Source organism: Scyliorhinus torazame, chromosome 7 (genome assembly GCF_047496885.1).
Source record: "Scyliorhinus torazame isolate Kashiwa2021f chromosome 7, sScyTor2.1, whole genome shotgun sequence".
NCBI classification, from domain to species: Eukaryota; Metazoa; Chordata; class Chondrichthyes; order Carcharhiniformes; family Scyliorhinidae; genus Scyliorhinus; species Scyliorhinus torazame.
The window spans coordinates 163789815-163806193 of NC_092713.1; the positions used below are offsets into that span (position 1 = coordinate 163789815).

General features: G+C 48.6%; 1 long non-coding RNA gene and 1 gene segment (V, D, J or C); one reads left to right on the forward strand and one right to left on the reverse strand.

Annotated features, from left to right (window-relative positions):
• Positions 1 to 3075, reverse strand: part of LOC140426665 (uncharacterized) — a 77030-nt gene extending 73955 nt beyond the window's left edge. For 2 of the 3 annotated variants that reach the window (XR_011948254.1, XR_011948256.1), the window contains exon 1: positions 2865 to 3075. This is a non-coding gene — a long non-coding RNA (uncharacterized lncRNA). The remainder of the gene's footprint in view (positions 1 to 2864) is intronic. The other variant, XR_011948255.1, reaches the window with a different exon arrangement.
• Positions 1353 to 14663, forward strand: LOC140426664 (Ig kappa chain V region Mem5-like). The segment is given in 4 exon segments: positions 1353 to 1490; positions 1677 to 1973; positions 2621 to 2653; positions 13735 to 14663. Coding segments are annotated over 4 exon segments (708 nt in total).
• The last annotated feature ends 1716 nt before the right edge of the window (positions 14664 to 16379 follow it).

Genomic DNA, 16379 nt, shown 5'->3' on the forward strand with positions numbered 1-16379 from the left:
GAGAGAGAGGGAAGCATTTAACTGTGATCCACCTGGGAGAGTGTGGGAAAGAGAGAGCGAGGCGCAGACTGTGACAGAGTGAGAGAGAGGGGAGCATTTAACTGTGATCCACCTGGGAGAGTGTGGGAAATAGAGAGCGAGGCGCAGATTGTGACAGAGAGAGAGAGAGGGAAGCATTTAACTGTGATCCGCCTGGGAGAGTGTGGGAAAGAGAGAGTGAGGAACAGACTGTGACAGAGAGAGAGAGAGGGGAGCATTTAACTGTGATCCACCTGGGAGAGTGTGGGAAAGAGAGAGCGAGGAACAGACAATGACAGAGAGAGAGAGGGGAGCATTTAACTGTGATCCACCTGGGAGAGTGTGGGAAAGAGAGAGCGAGGCGCAGATTGTGACAGAGAGAGAGAGAGGGAAGCATTTAACTGTGATCCGCCTGGGAGAGTGTGGGAAAGAGAGAGCGAGGAACAGACTGTGACAGAGAGAGACAGAGAAGCATTTAGCTGTGATCCACCTGGGAGAGTGTGGGGAAAGAGAGAGCGAGGAACAGACTGTGACAGAGTGAGAGAGACGGGAGCATTTAACTGTGATCCACCTGGGAGAGTGTGGGGAAAGAGAGAGCGAGGAACAGACTGTGACAGAGTGAGAGAGAGGGGAGCATTTAACTGTGATCCACCTGGGATAGTGTGGGAAAGAGCGAGTGAGGGGCAGACTGGGACAGGGAGAGAGGGGGAAGCATTTAACTGTGATCCACCTGGGAGAGTGTGGGAAAGACAGAGCGAGGAACAGACTGTGACAGAGAGAGAGAGGGGAGCATTTAACTGTGATTCACCTGGGAGAGTGTGGGAAAGAGAGAGCGAGGAACAGACTGTGACAGAGAGAGAGAGGGGAGCATTTAACTGTGATCCACCTCTGAGAGTGTGGGGAAGAGAGAGCGAGGAACAGACTGTGACAGAGAGAGAGAGGGAAGCATTTAACTGCTGCACCAGCCCTCAAAAGTGTTACAATCAAAGTAGCAACACCTGTTATAGAGTTCGAGAATTACAGAACGATGGAGAGTGGGAGATAGAGAGAAAAAGAGGAGGAGGGAGAAAAAGAGAGAGAGAGATAGGAAAGAGAACACATGGAGAGGGAGATGGAGAGAGGCAGAGACTGGTGCAGAGAGGGTGGAGTAGAGCGGGAGAGACAGAGAGAGATGATTGAGAAACTGATAGGTAGGCCAAAGTGGAGAGGAAGTGAGAGAGAGCAGAGACTGAGGGACAGATACTAAGGGAGGGAGGTAGAGAGAAGAAGAGGAAGTGAAGGTGCTGACGTGGTGTCTCTGCCTCATACCATTTACATACTGAGGAACGGGCAGTGAGACTCTCACAGGCTGCAGCTTTATAAAGCAGAGCCCAGTGAAGGGAGAGTTTATCAGTAACCAGGCACAGGGACAGGAGCAGACACCATGATTTCAGCCATCCAGCTGATCTGGCCTCTGGCATTCTGCATCGCAGGTACAAATCTCTCTCTTTCCACCTGGAATATTTTCCTGCTCTCCATTTCAATCCAATTCTACTGACTTGTGATTGAAGGGAAAATGCTGAAAGCAGAGGAACAGTCAGTGTCTCCAACAATATCTCATTGTACAGGCTCTTTCTGTGACAGTTCTTACTTCACTCTGTTTCTCTATTACCCCTCAGGTATCAGTGGAGACATCATCATGACCCAGTCTCCCCCGGTGTTGTCATTGAGCCTGGGCCAGACCGCAACTATCACCTGTACGGCCAGTCAAGGCATTGATAATAATATCGAGTGGTTCCAACAGCGAGAAGGTCAGAAACCGGCTCTGCTGATCTACGAGGCATCAACCCGGTTCACAGGAATATCCGACCGATTCACCGGCAGTGGATCTGGAACACGATTCACCCTGACAATCAGCAATGTGCAGAATGAGGATGTCGCTGACTATTACTGTATGCAATATCAGAGCTTCCCCTACACAGTGATACAGAGCCTTACAAAAACCTCAATACACATAGCACCACCTGCTGTACTGACACATCCCACAGTTTTCTATAATATATAATAAATACAGAATAGGAAACTGAACAAATTATTCTCAGTGTCCACTACACACTCCAGTCCCTGTGGTGTCCACAGCTCACTGAAGGCCTCAAGTTTCCATCTGACTCTCCATGTCCACGTATGAAGAGCAGCTGAAAGATTTATCATCCAAAATTAGATTTCTCAACTCTCCCAACAAAACACAGAGACATTGAGAGAAACAGAGAGTGAGAGAGTGAGAGAGAAAGACATGAGTGAGTGAGAGACAGAGACAGACAGAGAGAGGGTGAGAGTGAGTGAGTGAGAGACAGAGAGAGGGTGAGAGTGAGTGAGTGAAGCAGAGAGAGACAGAGAGAGGGTGCGAGTGAGTGAGTGAGAGACAGAGAGTCAGAGAGAGGGTGAGAGTGAGTGAGTGAGAGACAGAGAGTCAGAGAGAGGGTGAGAGTGAGTGAGTGAGAGACAGAGAGAGGGTGAGAGTGAGTGAGAGACAGAGAGAGACAGAGAGAGGGTGAGAGTGAGTGAGTGAAGCAGAGAGCAGAGGTTTTTGTACAGCCCCTGTACTGGAAGCTGCCAGTGTGGCTCACGTTCGGTAAAGGAACCAAGCTCAGACTGAGTAAGTAAATCCCAATCCTCCGTTATTAACCCTTTCAATACTGAAACTTTCTCAAACACAAATGCTGAATAGTTGAAGGTGTCAGTGGGGAGCTGCAGTGAATGAAATGGTTCATTGAAGAACACTGTGTAGAACAGGGTGCCCAGCTGTATTTCTTTAGTTCCATTCCCCCCTTTAAGCAGCAAGATATAAGTAAGCAGCTTTTACCCACCGTGTCGAGGAGATCTGGACGTTTGCAGACTGTGTTCACATTCCTGGACCATGGAGTGAAATCACTCACTAGACTCCTGTCAGTCTCCGTGTGACAGACACGGGCAGAGTTTGATGTGAGCTCTGGCTCTCTGTCACACTCTCTGATATAACTGATCACAGCAGCAGCAGCACAGTGAGACAGCGAGGTCCCACTTCCCCCCAGCTTTAACTCTGCTCTCTCTACTCCCTGCTTATCTCTTAGCAAAGTTCTGATGACAAACAGGTCCAGCAGGGCTCACAATCCAGTGGCTTCAGTGTTCCAGGATTTTGGGGAGACTCTCAGTTACTTTCCCTTTGGGTCGAGTTCAGTCCGATATTTATTCCTGATCCAATATTACTGAAAATCCCTGGAGATATTTAATTGTTTGATGTGATGTGTGATCTCTGACTGGACCAGCATTTATTGCCCATCCCTAATTGCCCTTGAACTGAGTGTCTTGCTCGGCCATTCCAGAGGACTTTTCAGAGTCAACACATTACTGCGGATCTGGAATTACTTGTAGGCCGGACAAGGTCAGGATGGCAGATTCCCACTTCAGACTCACACATCCGATAAAGGGGGCTGGATTCTCCAATTTTCAGGCTAGACCCTGACAACGGTGTGGGATCGGTGGCATTTTGCGACCGGAAATTCGGCGCAAAATGGCCACCGATCCTCCATATGGTGGGGGGCTAGCAGGCAGGTAGCATAGAGCCCCTGGCTCTAGCTATCGATACCGCCGGAGAATTGTCGGGTCCATGGCCACGCATGCGCACGGTGGGGGCCTGCAACGGCTGAGTCGTGCAACATGGCGCCGGCCACACATGGATCCGGCCTGCCAAAACTGTCCCTTCTTTGGCCGGCTCGCGACCCCCGACCACCCCCAACTGTTCTCCCAGCCCCGCGAAAGACCTCCCCAGCCAGGGGATCGGCTCTCCCCCGACTGTGGCGGGGCTGGACTCAGTCCGTAGCCGCCACGGTGAGTTCCCGACAAAGAATAGCTTGAGAGACCCATGCTGTCGGGAACACGGCCGGTTGGGGGCGGAGCATCAGGGGGAGGGCATCAGGCAACGTCCAGAGGCCGTCCATACGGCAGTACACTGCTTTGGAGAGGGCGGAGCATCGCGAAAGCGGCGCCGCCCCTGATTGCAGCGCGAATATTTGATTCTCTGGCCGATCGCCGAACATGATTTTGGTATCAGTGACCGGAGAGTCGTGCCCAGGAACTTTAAAAATGGCCTGAACTCCACTTTCCTGCCAGTCCCCATAACCCTTGACCCCCCTCATCAATCAAAAATCCGTCCAATTCAGCCTTTAATATAGTCAATGTCCTAGCCTGCATTGCTCTCTGGGAAAGAGAATTCCAAAACTAACGACCCTCTGGGAGAAGAAATTCCTCCTCATCTCCGCCTTAAATGGAGATCCCTTATTTTTAAACTGTCCACTAATTCTAGATTCCCCACGAGGGGAAACATTCTCTCAGCATCCACCCTGTCAAGCCCCCTCGGAATCTTATATGTTTCAATAAGATCACCTCTCATTCTGCAATGAGGACAGACCCAACCAGCTCAATCTTTCCTCATCAGACATTCCATTCCTCAGTGGAATCAGCCCAGTGAACCTTGTCTGAACTTCTTCCAATGTCGGAATATCTGTCCTTAAGTAAGGAGACCAACACTGTACTCAGTACTCACGGTATAGTCTCACCAATGTGCTGTATCGATGGAGCAAGACTTCCCGACTTTTATGCTCCATCCCCCTTGTAATAAAGGACAACATTCCATTTACCTTCCTAATCACTTGCTGTACCTGCAGGTTAACTTTCTGTGATTCATACACAAGGACACCCCGATCCCTCTGTACCACAGCTTTCTGCAGTCTCTCTCCATTTCAATATTATGCTGCTTTTCTATTTTCCCTAACAAAGTGGACAATCTCACATTGCCCCACATTATACTCCATCTGTCAAATGTTCTCCCCACTCACTGAATCTATCAATGTCCCTTTTCAGACTCTGTATCCTCCTCACAACTTGCTTTCCTACCTATAATTTTATCATTAGCAAATGTAGCTACAATACTCTCAATCCATTTGATAGGCTCCAAAAAAGTAGACCAGGATCAAGCACAACAAATTCTGTTCATAGATTTTATTGGAGATCTCAAGGTGGCCGGGAGACGTCTGCCTTTCCCTTCACGCAAGGAGTCGGACCAAACCGATCTCAGCTTATAGACACAAGAGCACAGGTTATATATTTTATATTTTAGACACTGCTCTTTTCTCCTCCCACTATTCTGTAGCCTGGCCTTTTCCTAACAAGTAATGGTTATACAATACCCTCAAGGTTTCCATGGTGACGCTATTATCCTTCATGTCCGAGGAGTCTCCCGTGACATTTAGGGGGTGATTCTCCGAACCCCGCGCCAGGCCGGAGAATCGCTGCAATGGCGCCACGACGCCCCAACACAAGTGTGCGATTCTCCGAGGTGCGGAGAATTGGTGCCATTTGCGCTGGCACGCGCGGCGCCAGTGGCGGGCCACTGAAATCCGATTCTCCAGCCCGGATGGGCCGAGCGGCCGCACCGATACGACAGAGTCCCACCGGCGCCATTCACCCCTGGTCGCTGCCAGCGGGAACGGTCGGGGGCGGCCTGTGCGGGGGGGGCTCCTTCAACGGGAGTGCCTCCAATGTGGTTTGGCCCGCGATCAGGGCCCACCGGCCGGCCTCAACCCCCCCCGGGCCTACTTCCTGGCACGGCCGGCCCCTGAACACCGACCCCATGTTGGTCGGGGCCAGCACGCTAAAGATGTCCCCCGCGCATGCGCAGGTTGGCGTGGCGCCCATTTGGCACCGCGAAAGGAGGCTGGAACGGCGTGAACTGCTCCAGCGCCGTGCTGGCCCCCTGTGCAGGCCAGAATCGGTCGTACCTGGGCCCGGTCACGACGGCGCGAACACTTGGGCTGCATATCGGAGAATCGCCCCGTTAGAATTGGTAATAGGTCACGCGTCTAGACATTTGCTAGCCGAAGACTCCTTCATCCCATAGGAGGAGAATTTATGTCTGCCAAGTCCTTCCCTCTGATAACGGCTGATGCCAGCAGCCGGAATGGAGGATACCGCTGCGGGCGGGCGGGGGGGGGGGTCGTGTCAGAAAACTGGCCTGGTGGGCCGGAGAATCCCACCCTCAGTTTCACTCTGATCGGCTATCTGGCCATGAGCCCTAAACTAGCTTTTTACTGCGAGTCTTAAAAGCTGCATTGGATCGTTTTGCTTTACAAACTCAGTATAATCGGGTCACAGCTCCTAATTCACAGAATATTTTAAAATGCTTGGTATAAAAAGATTATAATACAAATTATACTTCGGGTGATACAAAGTGTTTCCTTAATATAAGTGTGCAGCCATAACTACCATTTATAAAGGTTATACAGAAGAATTTATTGCATAAATGTATGGCATTAATCACAGTTTAGAATGTGACATTCTACACCACTCTCTACATATGTTTTAGTTAATACATAGTGTTGGAAAATAACAATAAGCTAAAACTTGTGTCATTACAGTTACCATAAACTGTTACAAAGTGCAATACAGAGTCAAAAGTAATCACTTCTTTGTAACAATGATAAGATAGATCACTATATTAACATCTGGGGCTGGTTTAGCACAGGGCTAAATTGCTGGCTTTGGAAGCAGACCAAGGCAGGCCAGCAGCGTGGTTCAATTCCTGTACCAGCCTCCCCGAACAGGCGCCGGAATGTGGCGACTAGGGGCTTTACACAGTAACTTCATTTGAAGCCTACTTGTGACAATAAGCAATTTTCATTCATTTCATTTCATCTGTGGTTCTGCTTCAGTTCTGTGGCACCACGGTCCTCTGCTATTTGCTCTTTCTGCTGATCGCAAAAAGGGAATATTCCAGTTGCCTTGATGGATTGACAATTCTGTGATAATTGGCTGTCTCTCATTCACCTGGTCTCAGGCCTACATTTTAGTTTAATGAAGGCCTAATTCAGCAAGGCCAATCAGATAACACATATCCTGTAAACTTTACAAGTTCTGTTATCTGGAGCCCCTCCGTTGCCTCTGAGTTATATCCACTGACCAACCTGACAAATGTTACTGAGGCAGAAGTTAATGAAGTTTCTGTCCGAAAGCCATGAGTTATCTCTGTAGGCCGACGGAACAGCAACTGTTAATGATCAGGAACCAATGTCAGATGACCATGAGTTATTCCTGGGAGCGAGCACAGCAGATAAGGGGGCCAGTGTCATTAGGGTATGTCTGATTTGTCTGTTTTGTCCAAAATGGAGTTCAGCTGATACCAGACAGTCTGTTCTGTTCTGACCAACTTGTTGTATCCAAAATGGAGGAACAATCCAAAATGGAGGAAAATCCAAAATCCGTGGGCGGGATTCTCCGGCAGGCTGCGCGAATCGCGCCACGCTGCCCCGACGCCAGCACGCGATTCTCCGCAGTGCGGAGAATTGGCGCCAGCATGGTTGCCGCAGCGCGGTCGCGGGATGCTCTACATGGCCAGCCCGTCGATTCTCTGGCCTGGATGGGCCGAGCGGCCATAGGAAAGATCCCAGTCCCGCCGGCACTGTTCTAACTGCTCTGGGCTGGTGGGACATTGGTGTGTAAGGGTCGGGTGGCAGCCTGTTGGGGGGGTAGGGGGTTCCGACCCCGGGGGGGCCTCCGATGTGGCCTGACCGATCAGCGGGCCGGCCTCTGTGGCTGGGGGCCTCCTTTCCTACGCACCGGCCCCTGTAGTCCTGCGCCAAGTTGCATCGAGGCCGGTGCGTTGAAGGTGGCCATTGCACATGCGCGCGTTTGCGCTGCGCCACTGCGCATGTCCTCGTTGCCGCCGGCGCAACTGCGCATGCGCGGATCCTGCGGAGCCCAGTTCGCACCAGGATCTGAGCTGGAGCGGCGCGAACCACTCCAGCGCCGTGCTGGCCCCCTGTAGGGGCCAGAATTAGACGTGTAAGCTGCCCATTCACGCCATCGTAAAACGCGACGGCGTTTACAACGGCGTGGACACCCTGCCGCGGGATTGGAGAATCCCGCCCCTGTTGTCCTCGCTTTCAGCAGCTCATTAATATAGGGCAGGATTCTCCGACCCCCCGCCGGGTCGGAGAATCCCTGGGGGGGGGGGGGCGGCGTGAATCCCACACCCCCGTTCCGATACCGGCTGCCGAATTCTCCAACGCCGGTTTTCGGGCGGGGGCGGGGATCATGTCGCGCCGGTCGGGGGCCGTTGGCTGCGACCCCTCCGGCAATTCTCCAGGCCCTGATGGGCCGAGCGGTCGCGCGTTCCTGGCCAGACCCGCCGGCGTGAAATGGACATGGTCCATTCCGGCGGGACCTGGCTTGTCAGCCATCTAGCAGGGTCCTCGGGGGGGGGGGGGGGGGGCGTGGGGGGATCCGGCCCCGGTGGCCTGGCCCGCGATTAAGGCCCACCGATTTGCGTGCGGGCCTGTGCCATGGGGGCACGCTTTCCCTCCGTGTCGGCCTCTGTAAGGTTCAGCGATGGTCGGCGCGTAGAAGAAACCCCCTACGCATGCGGCAGAACATGCCGGCGGTTCTACGCACGCGCAAACTCGCACCAGCCCCGGTGGCCCTTCGGCACCGGTTGGCGTGGCGTCAACCCCTCCAGTGCCGGCCTGGCCCCCGGAAGTGCGGTGGATTCCGCAACTTCCGTGCGACCCGACGCCGGAGTGGTTCACGACGCTCTTGCCACCCTGCTAATTCCGGGAAAATCCTGGCCATAGATTGTAGAGTTGAAACCCCAAACAACAGCCATCTTCCTTTGTGCTGGGTATGACCCGACCAGCGGAGAGTTTTCCCTCTGATTCCCATTGACTCCAGTTTTGCTTGGGCTCCTTGATGCCAAACTTGGTCAAATGCTGCCTCGATGTCAAGGGCTGTCACTCTGGCCTCACCTCGGGAGTTCAGCTCTTTTGTCCATGTTTGAACCAAGGCTGTAATGCGGTCAGGAGCGAAGTGACCCTGGCAGATCCTTAACTGAGTGTCAGTGAGCAGGTTATTGCTGAGTAAGTGTTGATAGCACTGTCGATAACAACACCCATCATTTTGCTGATGAACGAGAATAGGCTGATGGGGCAGTAATTGTCCGGATTGGATTTGTCCCGCTTATTGTGGACAGGACATCCCTGGGTAATTTTCCACATTGTTGGGTCGATGCCAGTTTATAGCTAAACTGGAACAATTTGGCGAGGAGTATGTTCTGGAACACAAGACCACAAGAAATAGGAGCAGGCATAGATTATTCGGCCCATTGAGCCTGCTGCACCATTCAGTAGGATCATGACTGATCTTGGGCTTCAACTACATTTCCCGCCCTCTTCCCATATAGGACATAGGAAGAGGAGTAGGCCATTCAGCCCCTCCAGCCTGCTCTGCATTCAATGAGATTATGGCTGATCTCTGACCTAACTCCATATACCTGCCTTTGACCCATATACCTTAATATCTCTGCTTAACAAATATGGATCCATCTCAAATGGAAGAAAGAACAAGGAAAAGTACAGCACAGGAACAGGCCCTTCGGCCCTCCAAGCCTGCGCCGACCATGCTGCCCGTCTAAACTAAAATCTTCTACACTTCCGGGGTCCGTATCCCTCTATTCCCATCCTATTCATGTATTTGTCAAGATGCCCCTTAAATGTCACTATCGTCCCTGCTTCCACCACCTCCTCCGGCAGCGAGTTCCAGGCACCCACTACCCTCTGTGTAAAAAACTTGCCTCATACATCTCTTCTAAACCTTGCCCCTCGCACCTTAAACCTATGCCCCCTAGTAATTGGCCCCTCTACTCTGGGGAAAAGTCTCTGACTATCCACCCTGTCTATGCCCCTCATAATTTTGTAGACCTCTATCAGGTCGCCCCTCAATCTCTGTCGTTCCAGTGAGAACAAACCAAGTTTATTCAACTTCTCCTCATAGCTAATGCCCTCCATACCAGGCAACATCCTGGTAAATCTCTTCTGCACCCTCTCTAAAGCCTCCACATCCTTCTGGTAGTGTGGTGACCAGAATTGAACACTATACTCCAAGTGTGGCCTAACTAAGGTTCTTTACAGCTGCAACATGACTTGCCATTTTTTATACTCAATGCCCTGGCCAATGAAGGCAAGCATTCCGTATGCCTTCTTGACTACCTTCTCCACCTGTGTTGCCCCTTTCAGTGACCTGTGGACCTGTACACCTAGATCTCTCTGACTGTCAATACTCTTGAGGGTTCTACCATTCACTGTATATTCCCTACCTGTATTAGACATTCCAAAATGCATTACCTCACATTTGTCCAGATTAAACTCCATCTGCCATCTCCCTGCCCAAGTCTCCAAACGATCTAAATCCTGCTGTATCCTCTGCAGTCCTCATCGCTATCCGCATTGCCACCAAACTTTGTGTCGTCTGCAAACTTACTAATCGACCAATTACATTTTCCTCCAAATCATTTATATATACAACGAACAGCTGATTAACAACTGATCTCGTATCAATTGCCATTTGTGGAAGCGAGTTTCAAATCTCTACCATCCTTTGAGTGAAGAAATGCTTTCTAACATCGCTCCTGAACGGTCCAGACTTAATCTTTAAACTCTGTCCCCTAGTTCTAGAATCTCCAACCAGTGGAAATAGTCTATCTTTATCTATCCTGTGATTTCCTGTCAACATCTTGAAGACTTTGATTAGATCCCCCCTTAACCATGTAAATTCTGAAGAAAACAGGCCTAATTTGTGCAGTCTATCCTCACAACCTAACCCCTTAAATCCCAATAACATTCTTGTAACCATACGTTGCACTCCCCCAAGGCCAAAATGTCCTTCCTAATGTGTGGTACACCCAGAATTTGAATACCTACTCATTGCCCCTGCTTTCTGATGTCTTCTATTCATCCAATTTCCCAGCCATGTCAGTAATTTTCCCTCAATTCCGTGGAGTTCTACCTTAGAAAACAGTCTCTTATGTGAGACTTCATCAGATGTCTTCTGGAAGTACATATAAGCAACATCCTGACACATTCCCCTGTCCACTATTCACGAATTATATCAGGCATGACCTACCTGTCATCAACCCATGCTGGCTCTCCCTGATTAACTGAAATTTCTTTGAGGTGTTCAGTTTCCCTATCCTTGATTATGGTCACCAACAATTTCCCACCACAGATGTTAGGCTAACAGGTCTGTAAATCCTTGGTTTTCCTCTATCCTCCTTCTTAAAAAGCAGAATGACATGAGCAATTTTCCAATCCAGAGGGATGACTCCTGAATCTAGGGAACTCTGAATGATTATAGTTAGGGCATCTACCATGTGCTCATCTACTTCCTCGGATGGAAACTGTCGGGTCCTGGCGACTTTTCACTTTTTAGTTCCATTAATTTCCTGATTATTGATGTTTTACGCACGTTAATTCTATTTAGTCCCTGTCCCTGCTCCACTATTAATGTTGTCGGGACTTCCGCCAAGCTCTCCTTTTCTACTGGAAATACTGAAGCAAAGTAATTCTTCAACATGTCTGCCATTTCACAGAATCATAGAATCATAGACTCCCTACAGTGCAAAAGGGGGTCATTTGGCCCATTGCGTCTGCACCGATCCTCTGAAAGAGCATCCTAACAAGGCACAATCCCCCACCCTACATCGCAACCCCACCTCGGGGCATTTTTGCAAAGCCAATCAACCAAACCTGCACATGTTTGGACTGTGGGAGGAAACAGGTGCACCCAGAGGAAACCCATGCAAACTCCACACAATCACCCGAGGTCAGAATCGAACCCGGGTCCCTGGCTTTGTGAGGCAGCAGTGCTTTTATATTCCACTATTCTTCAGTTGTTTTACCCATTAGCAGAATTTCCCAGTTTACTGTGGACAGTCTCTGTCTCATCTCATTCAAGGCGGCCTTATCTAAATCTAAACTTCTTCCTGCTGATTTGTGCTTTTCACTTTCAAACGGTCCATTGAACTTGAATATGTTATTATCACAATTTGATAAATGTTCACGCATAATTAGGTGACTAACTAAATCCGACTCATTGCTAAATCCAATATTGCTGTCTGTTCCCTTGTTACATCCAGGACACATTGCTGTAGGAAATTATTCCTGACACACTGGAAATATTCACTACCTTTCGGACAGGTGCTTGACTGCCTACTCCAATCTATGTGAAAGTTAAAAGCCTCCATTAATAGTACTTTGCTTTTGCTACACACTTGCCTAATTTCTGCATTTATGCAATCAAGCACTTCTGAGCTTATACCATGGGTCCGTGCACAACAGCTATTACAGTTTTAGATCCTTTACTGTTCCTATTTATAAACACAGAGACATGAATATACACAGAGAAGATAAATAAATATAGAGAACATAAATACACACGGAGCACACAAACATACACAGAGCACACAAACATACACAGAGCACACAAACATACACAGAGCACACAAAACACACAAATATACACAGAACACACATATACACAGAGCACACAAATATACACAGAACACACAAATATACACAGAACACACAAATATACACAGAACACACAAATATACACAGAACACACAAATATACACAGAGCACACAAATATACACAGAGCACACAAATATACACAAACACACAAATATACACAGAACACACACATACACAGAGCACACAAATATACACAGAGCACACAAATGTACACAGAGAAAACAAATATACACAGAGCACACAAACATACACAGAGCACACAAACATACACAGAGCACACAAACATACACAGAGCACACAAAACACACAAATATACACAGAACACACAAATATACACAGAACACACAAATATACACAGAACACACAAATATACACAGAACACACAAATATACACAGAGCACACAAATATACACAGAGCACACAAATATACACAAACACACAAATATACACAGAACACACACATACACAGAGCACACAAATATACATAGAGCACATAAATATACACAGAACACACATATACACAGAGCACACAAATATACACAGAACACACAAATATACACAGAGCACACAAATATACACAAACACACAAATATACACAGAACACACACATACACAGAGCACACAAATATACACAGAGCACACAAATGTACACAGAGAAAACAAATATACACAGAGCACACAAATATAAACCTAACACACAAATATATACAGAACAGAAAAATATACACGGAACGAACAAATATACACAGAGCAGACGAGAGTCCAGAATATAATTATTTGTACATTGAACACAGAAAGATATACACTACAAACATAGAAAAAACAATGCATTAATATACACTACACTCCGATTGTTTCTGACAAACCTTGAATTTAGTATCAACACCTCGAATTTAAATGCAAAGTCCAAATTTTGAATGTAAACTGTGAACAGCAGAGATCCCAGCACTGATCCTTGGGGAACACCATTTCCCACCCTCTGCCACTCTGAAAATCGACCCTTTACTCCCATTCTCTACTTTCTGTCTTGAAGACAGCGAGCAATCCATTCCGCCACTTATCCCCGACTCCACATTCTCTGACTTATTCGTTAATCTATTCTGGGGAACCTTACCGAAGGTCTTTTGAAAAATCCAAGTAAATTACATCTACTGCACTCAGTGTCTGCTCTCTCTGTTACCTCCTCAAAATATTCATTCAGGTTCATCAGGAAATATTTTCCCATTTGAAATCTATACTGCCTATATTCTAATATACAATCATCAGACTAAAATATATATCAGAACACTCAAATGTACACAGGATTCACTAATACACAACAATTAAATTACTTCTCTTTTCCAGGCAGAAACAAGTCAGAACCAACACTGACCCTGCTGCCCCCCTCCGTGGAGGAGGTCAAGACCAAGGGCACTGCCACCCTGGTGTGCCTTGCCAATCACTTCTATCCCGATGAGGTGGTGGTGGAGTGGAAGAAGGACGGTGCAGCCATTTCGGACGGGGTTCAGACCAGCAACTACCTGCGAGCTTCGGACAACACCTACAGCGTCAGCAGCCTGCTGACCCTCTCTGGCTCTGCCTGGGAGTCCAATGCCCGCTTCTCCTGTGCCCTCACCCACGTGAGCCTCTCCTCTGCCCTCAGCAAGAGCATCAGGAGGTCAGAATGTGCGTAGAGTGTCAGAGACAGTCCACAGAGGAGACACAACTTTACATAGAACAGGGGTGAGCTGGGAGGACAAAGGTCATTGTCAGCACTGAATTACAACTCTCTTCCTTCTCGGGACTGGGTCCGAGACACTTCTGAGCATCAGGTTTTGGGGTAGTGTAGAGAGAGCTTTAATCTGTATCTAATCTCATGCTGTACCTGTCCTGGGGCGTTGATGGGGACAGTGTAGATTCAGCTTTAAGCTGTATGTAACCCCGTGCTGTACCTGTCCTGGGAATGTTTGATGGGACAGTGCAGACTCGTGATGCCAGGTAAAATCTCTCTAAAATGCTGAAGACTGTCAGCTGTAGAAAAATAACGTGACCCCTGAAGTCTCTGCTCCAGGAAACCAGACCTCCTTCCTGCTCACCCTGCAGTTACAATTTAAGGTTTAGTCACTGTTTAAAAGGACAGGATTCTCATGTTATTGAGAAAATCTCCACCAGTGTTTTAATAAACCTCCATTGTCCCTGTGAATTTCTCCAGCTTCCTCTGGCTGGGCTGTTTATTCAAGTCTTTTTTCTGACAATGTAAATCTGTAAAAGGTAATAAACATTAAGAATATTCAGTATGTGTCTCGTGTGTGCTTTGCAAATGTCCCTCCTCTCCATCAGCTGATTGGCTGCATTTCAGCAAGTGATTGCCATGATTGGCTGGTTGGCCTGTCAATCAATGACAACAAAGAACAAAGAACAAAGAAATGTACAGCACAGGAACAGGCCCTTCGGCCCTCCAAGCCCGTGCCGACCATACTGCCCGACTAAACTACAATCTTCTACACTTCCTGGGTCCGTATCCTTCTATTCCCATCCTATTCATATATTTGTCAAGATGCCCCTTAAATGTCCCTATCGTCCCTGCTTCCACTACCTCCTCCGGTAGTGAGTTCCAGGCACCCACTACCCTCTGCGTAAAAAACTTGCCTCGTACATCTACTCTAAACTTTGCCCCTCTCACCTTAAACCTATGCCCCCTAGTAATTGACCCCTCTACCCTGGGGAAAAGCCTCTGACTATCCACTCTGTCTATGCCCCTCATAATTTTGTATACCTCTATCAGGTCGCCCCTCAACCTCCTTCGTTCCAGTGAGAACAAACCGAGTTTATTCAATCGCTCCTCATAGCTTATGCCCTCCATACCAGGCAACATTCTGGTAAATCTCTTCTGCACCCTCTCTAAAGCCTCCACATCCTTCTGGTAGTGTGGCGACCAGAATTGAACACTATACTCCAAGTGTGGCCTAACTAAGGTTCTATACAGATCAGCAGAAGATTGGATTCAAAGACAATTATCAATCATTTTAAAATGATCAGTTTTATCTGGAATCTCTGAGTTTACAAGATTCAAATCAGAAAAGAAACTGAAAGTTGCTGGGATTAAATCATCACAATCACAATTCTCCAACCCATATTCCCCCGTGACCTTACCATCTCACGTGGTCTCAGTACTCCCAGAGTTTCAATCACAGATAAGACCATCTCTGATCACTTCCTTGTATCACTGCCCACCCACATCCCCCTTCCACACCCCAACTACCCCCTTCTGTATCCATCCCTGGAAAAACCTATTCCCCAATTCACTTACAACGGTACTTTCAAAATCCCAACTATCTGTCTCTGGCCCTCCAATCACCACAACATTTCTGCAGCGACTGATTTACTCAGGGCGCGATGTAACTGGAAATGAACAGGGTCATGTTTAGTGGGGTGTTTCCCGGAGCCTGCAGCGCTGAAAATGACCCCGTTATTAACCAGCACTCTGGGTTTATTGGCCGCGGTGAGAAAAGAGGCTCCGAGGCTGCTCTTACATTCACTTCCTGGGAGCTGAGCTCGTCAGTGCAGGGAGAGATCGGGGGGTGATCTGTAAATGCTGCCTCCATCTCTCGACTCCCACCGCGGCCTCCGGATTCCCCAACGTCCTGAATATGAGGTCCTCGAGCCCCCCTCATGAGAGTCTGATGAGGGCAAGGAATCCCCAGCCTGATCCCAGGCACGGGCAATTTGCCAGCTGGTCATCATGGCACTGACACCTGGCTGTACTCTGCCGACCTTGCAGTAACACATGGTCAGGATGCCTTCATGGCATTGCCAATGTGCCAGGCGAGCAGTGCCAAGGGGCCTGGGTGGCATTGGTGGTACCAGGGTCCGACCACCATGCGGCTTCCTATGTCCTGGAAAATGCCCCAAGGTGCTGTTACATAGAACATACAGTGCAGAAGGAGGCCATTCAGCCCATCGAGTCTGCACTGACCCACTTAAGCCCTCACTTCCACCCTATCCCAATA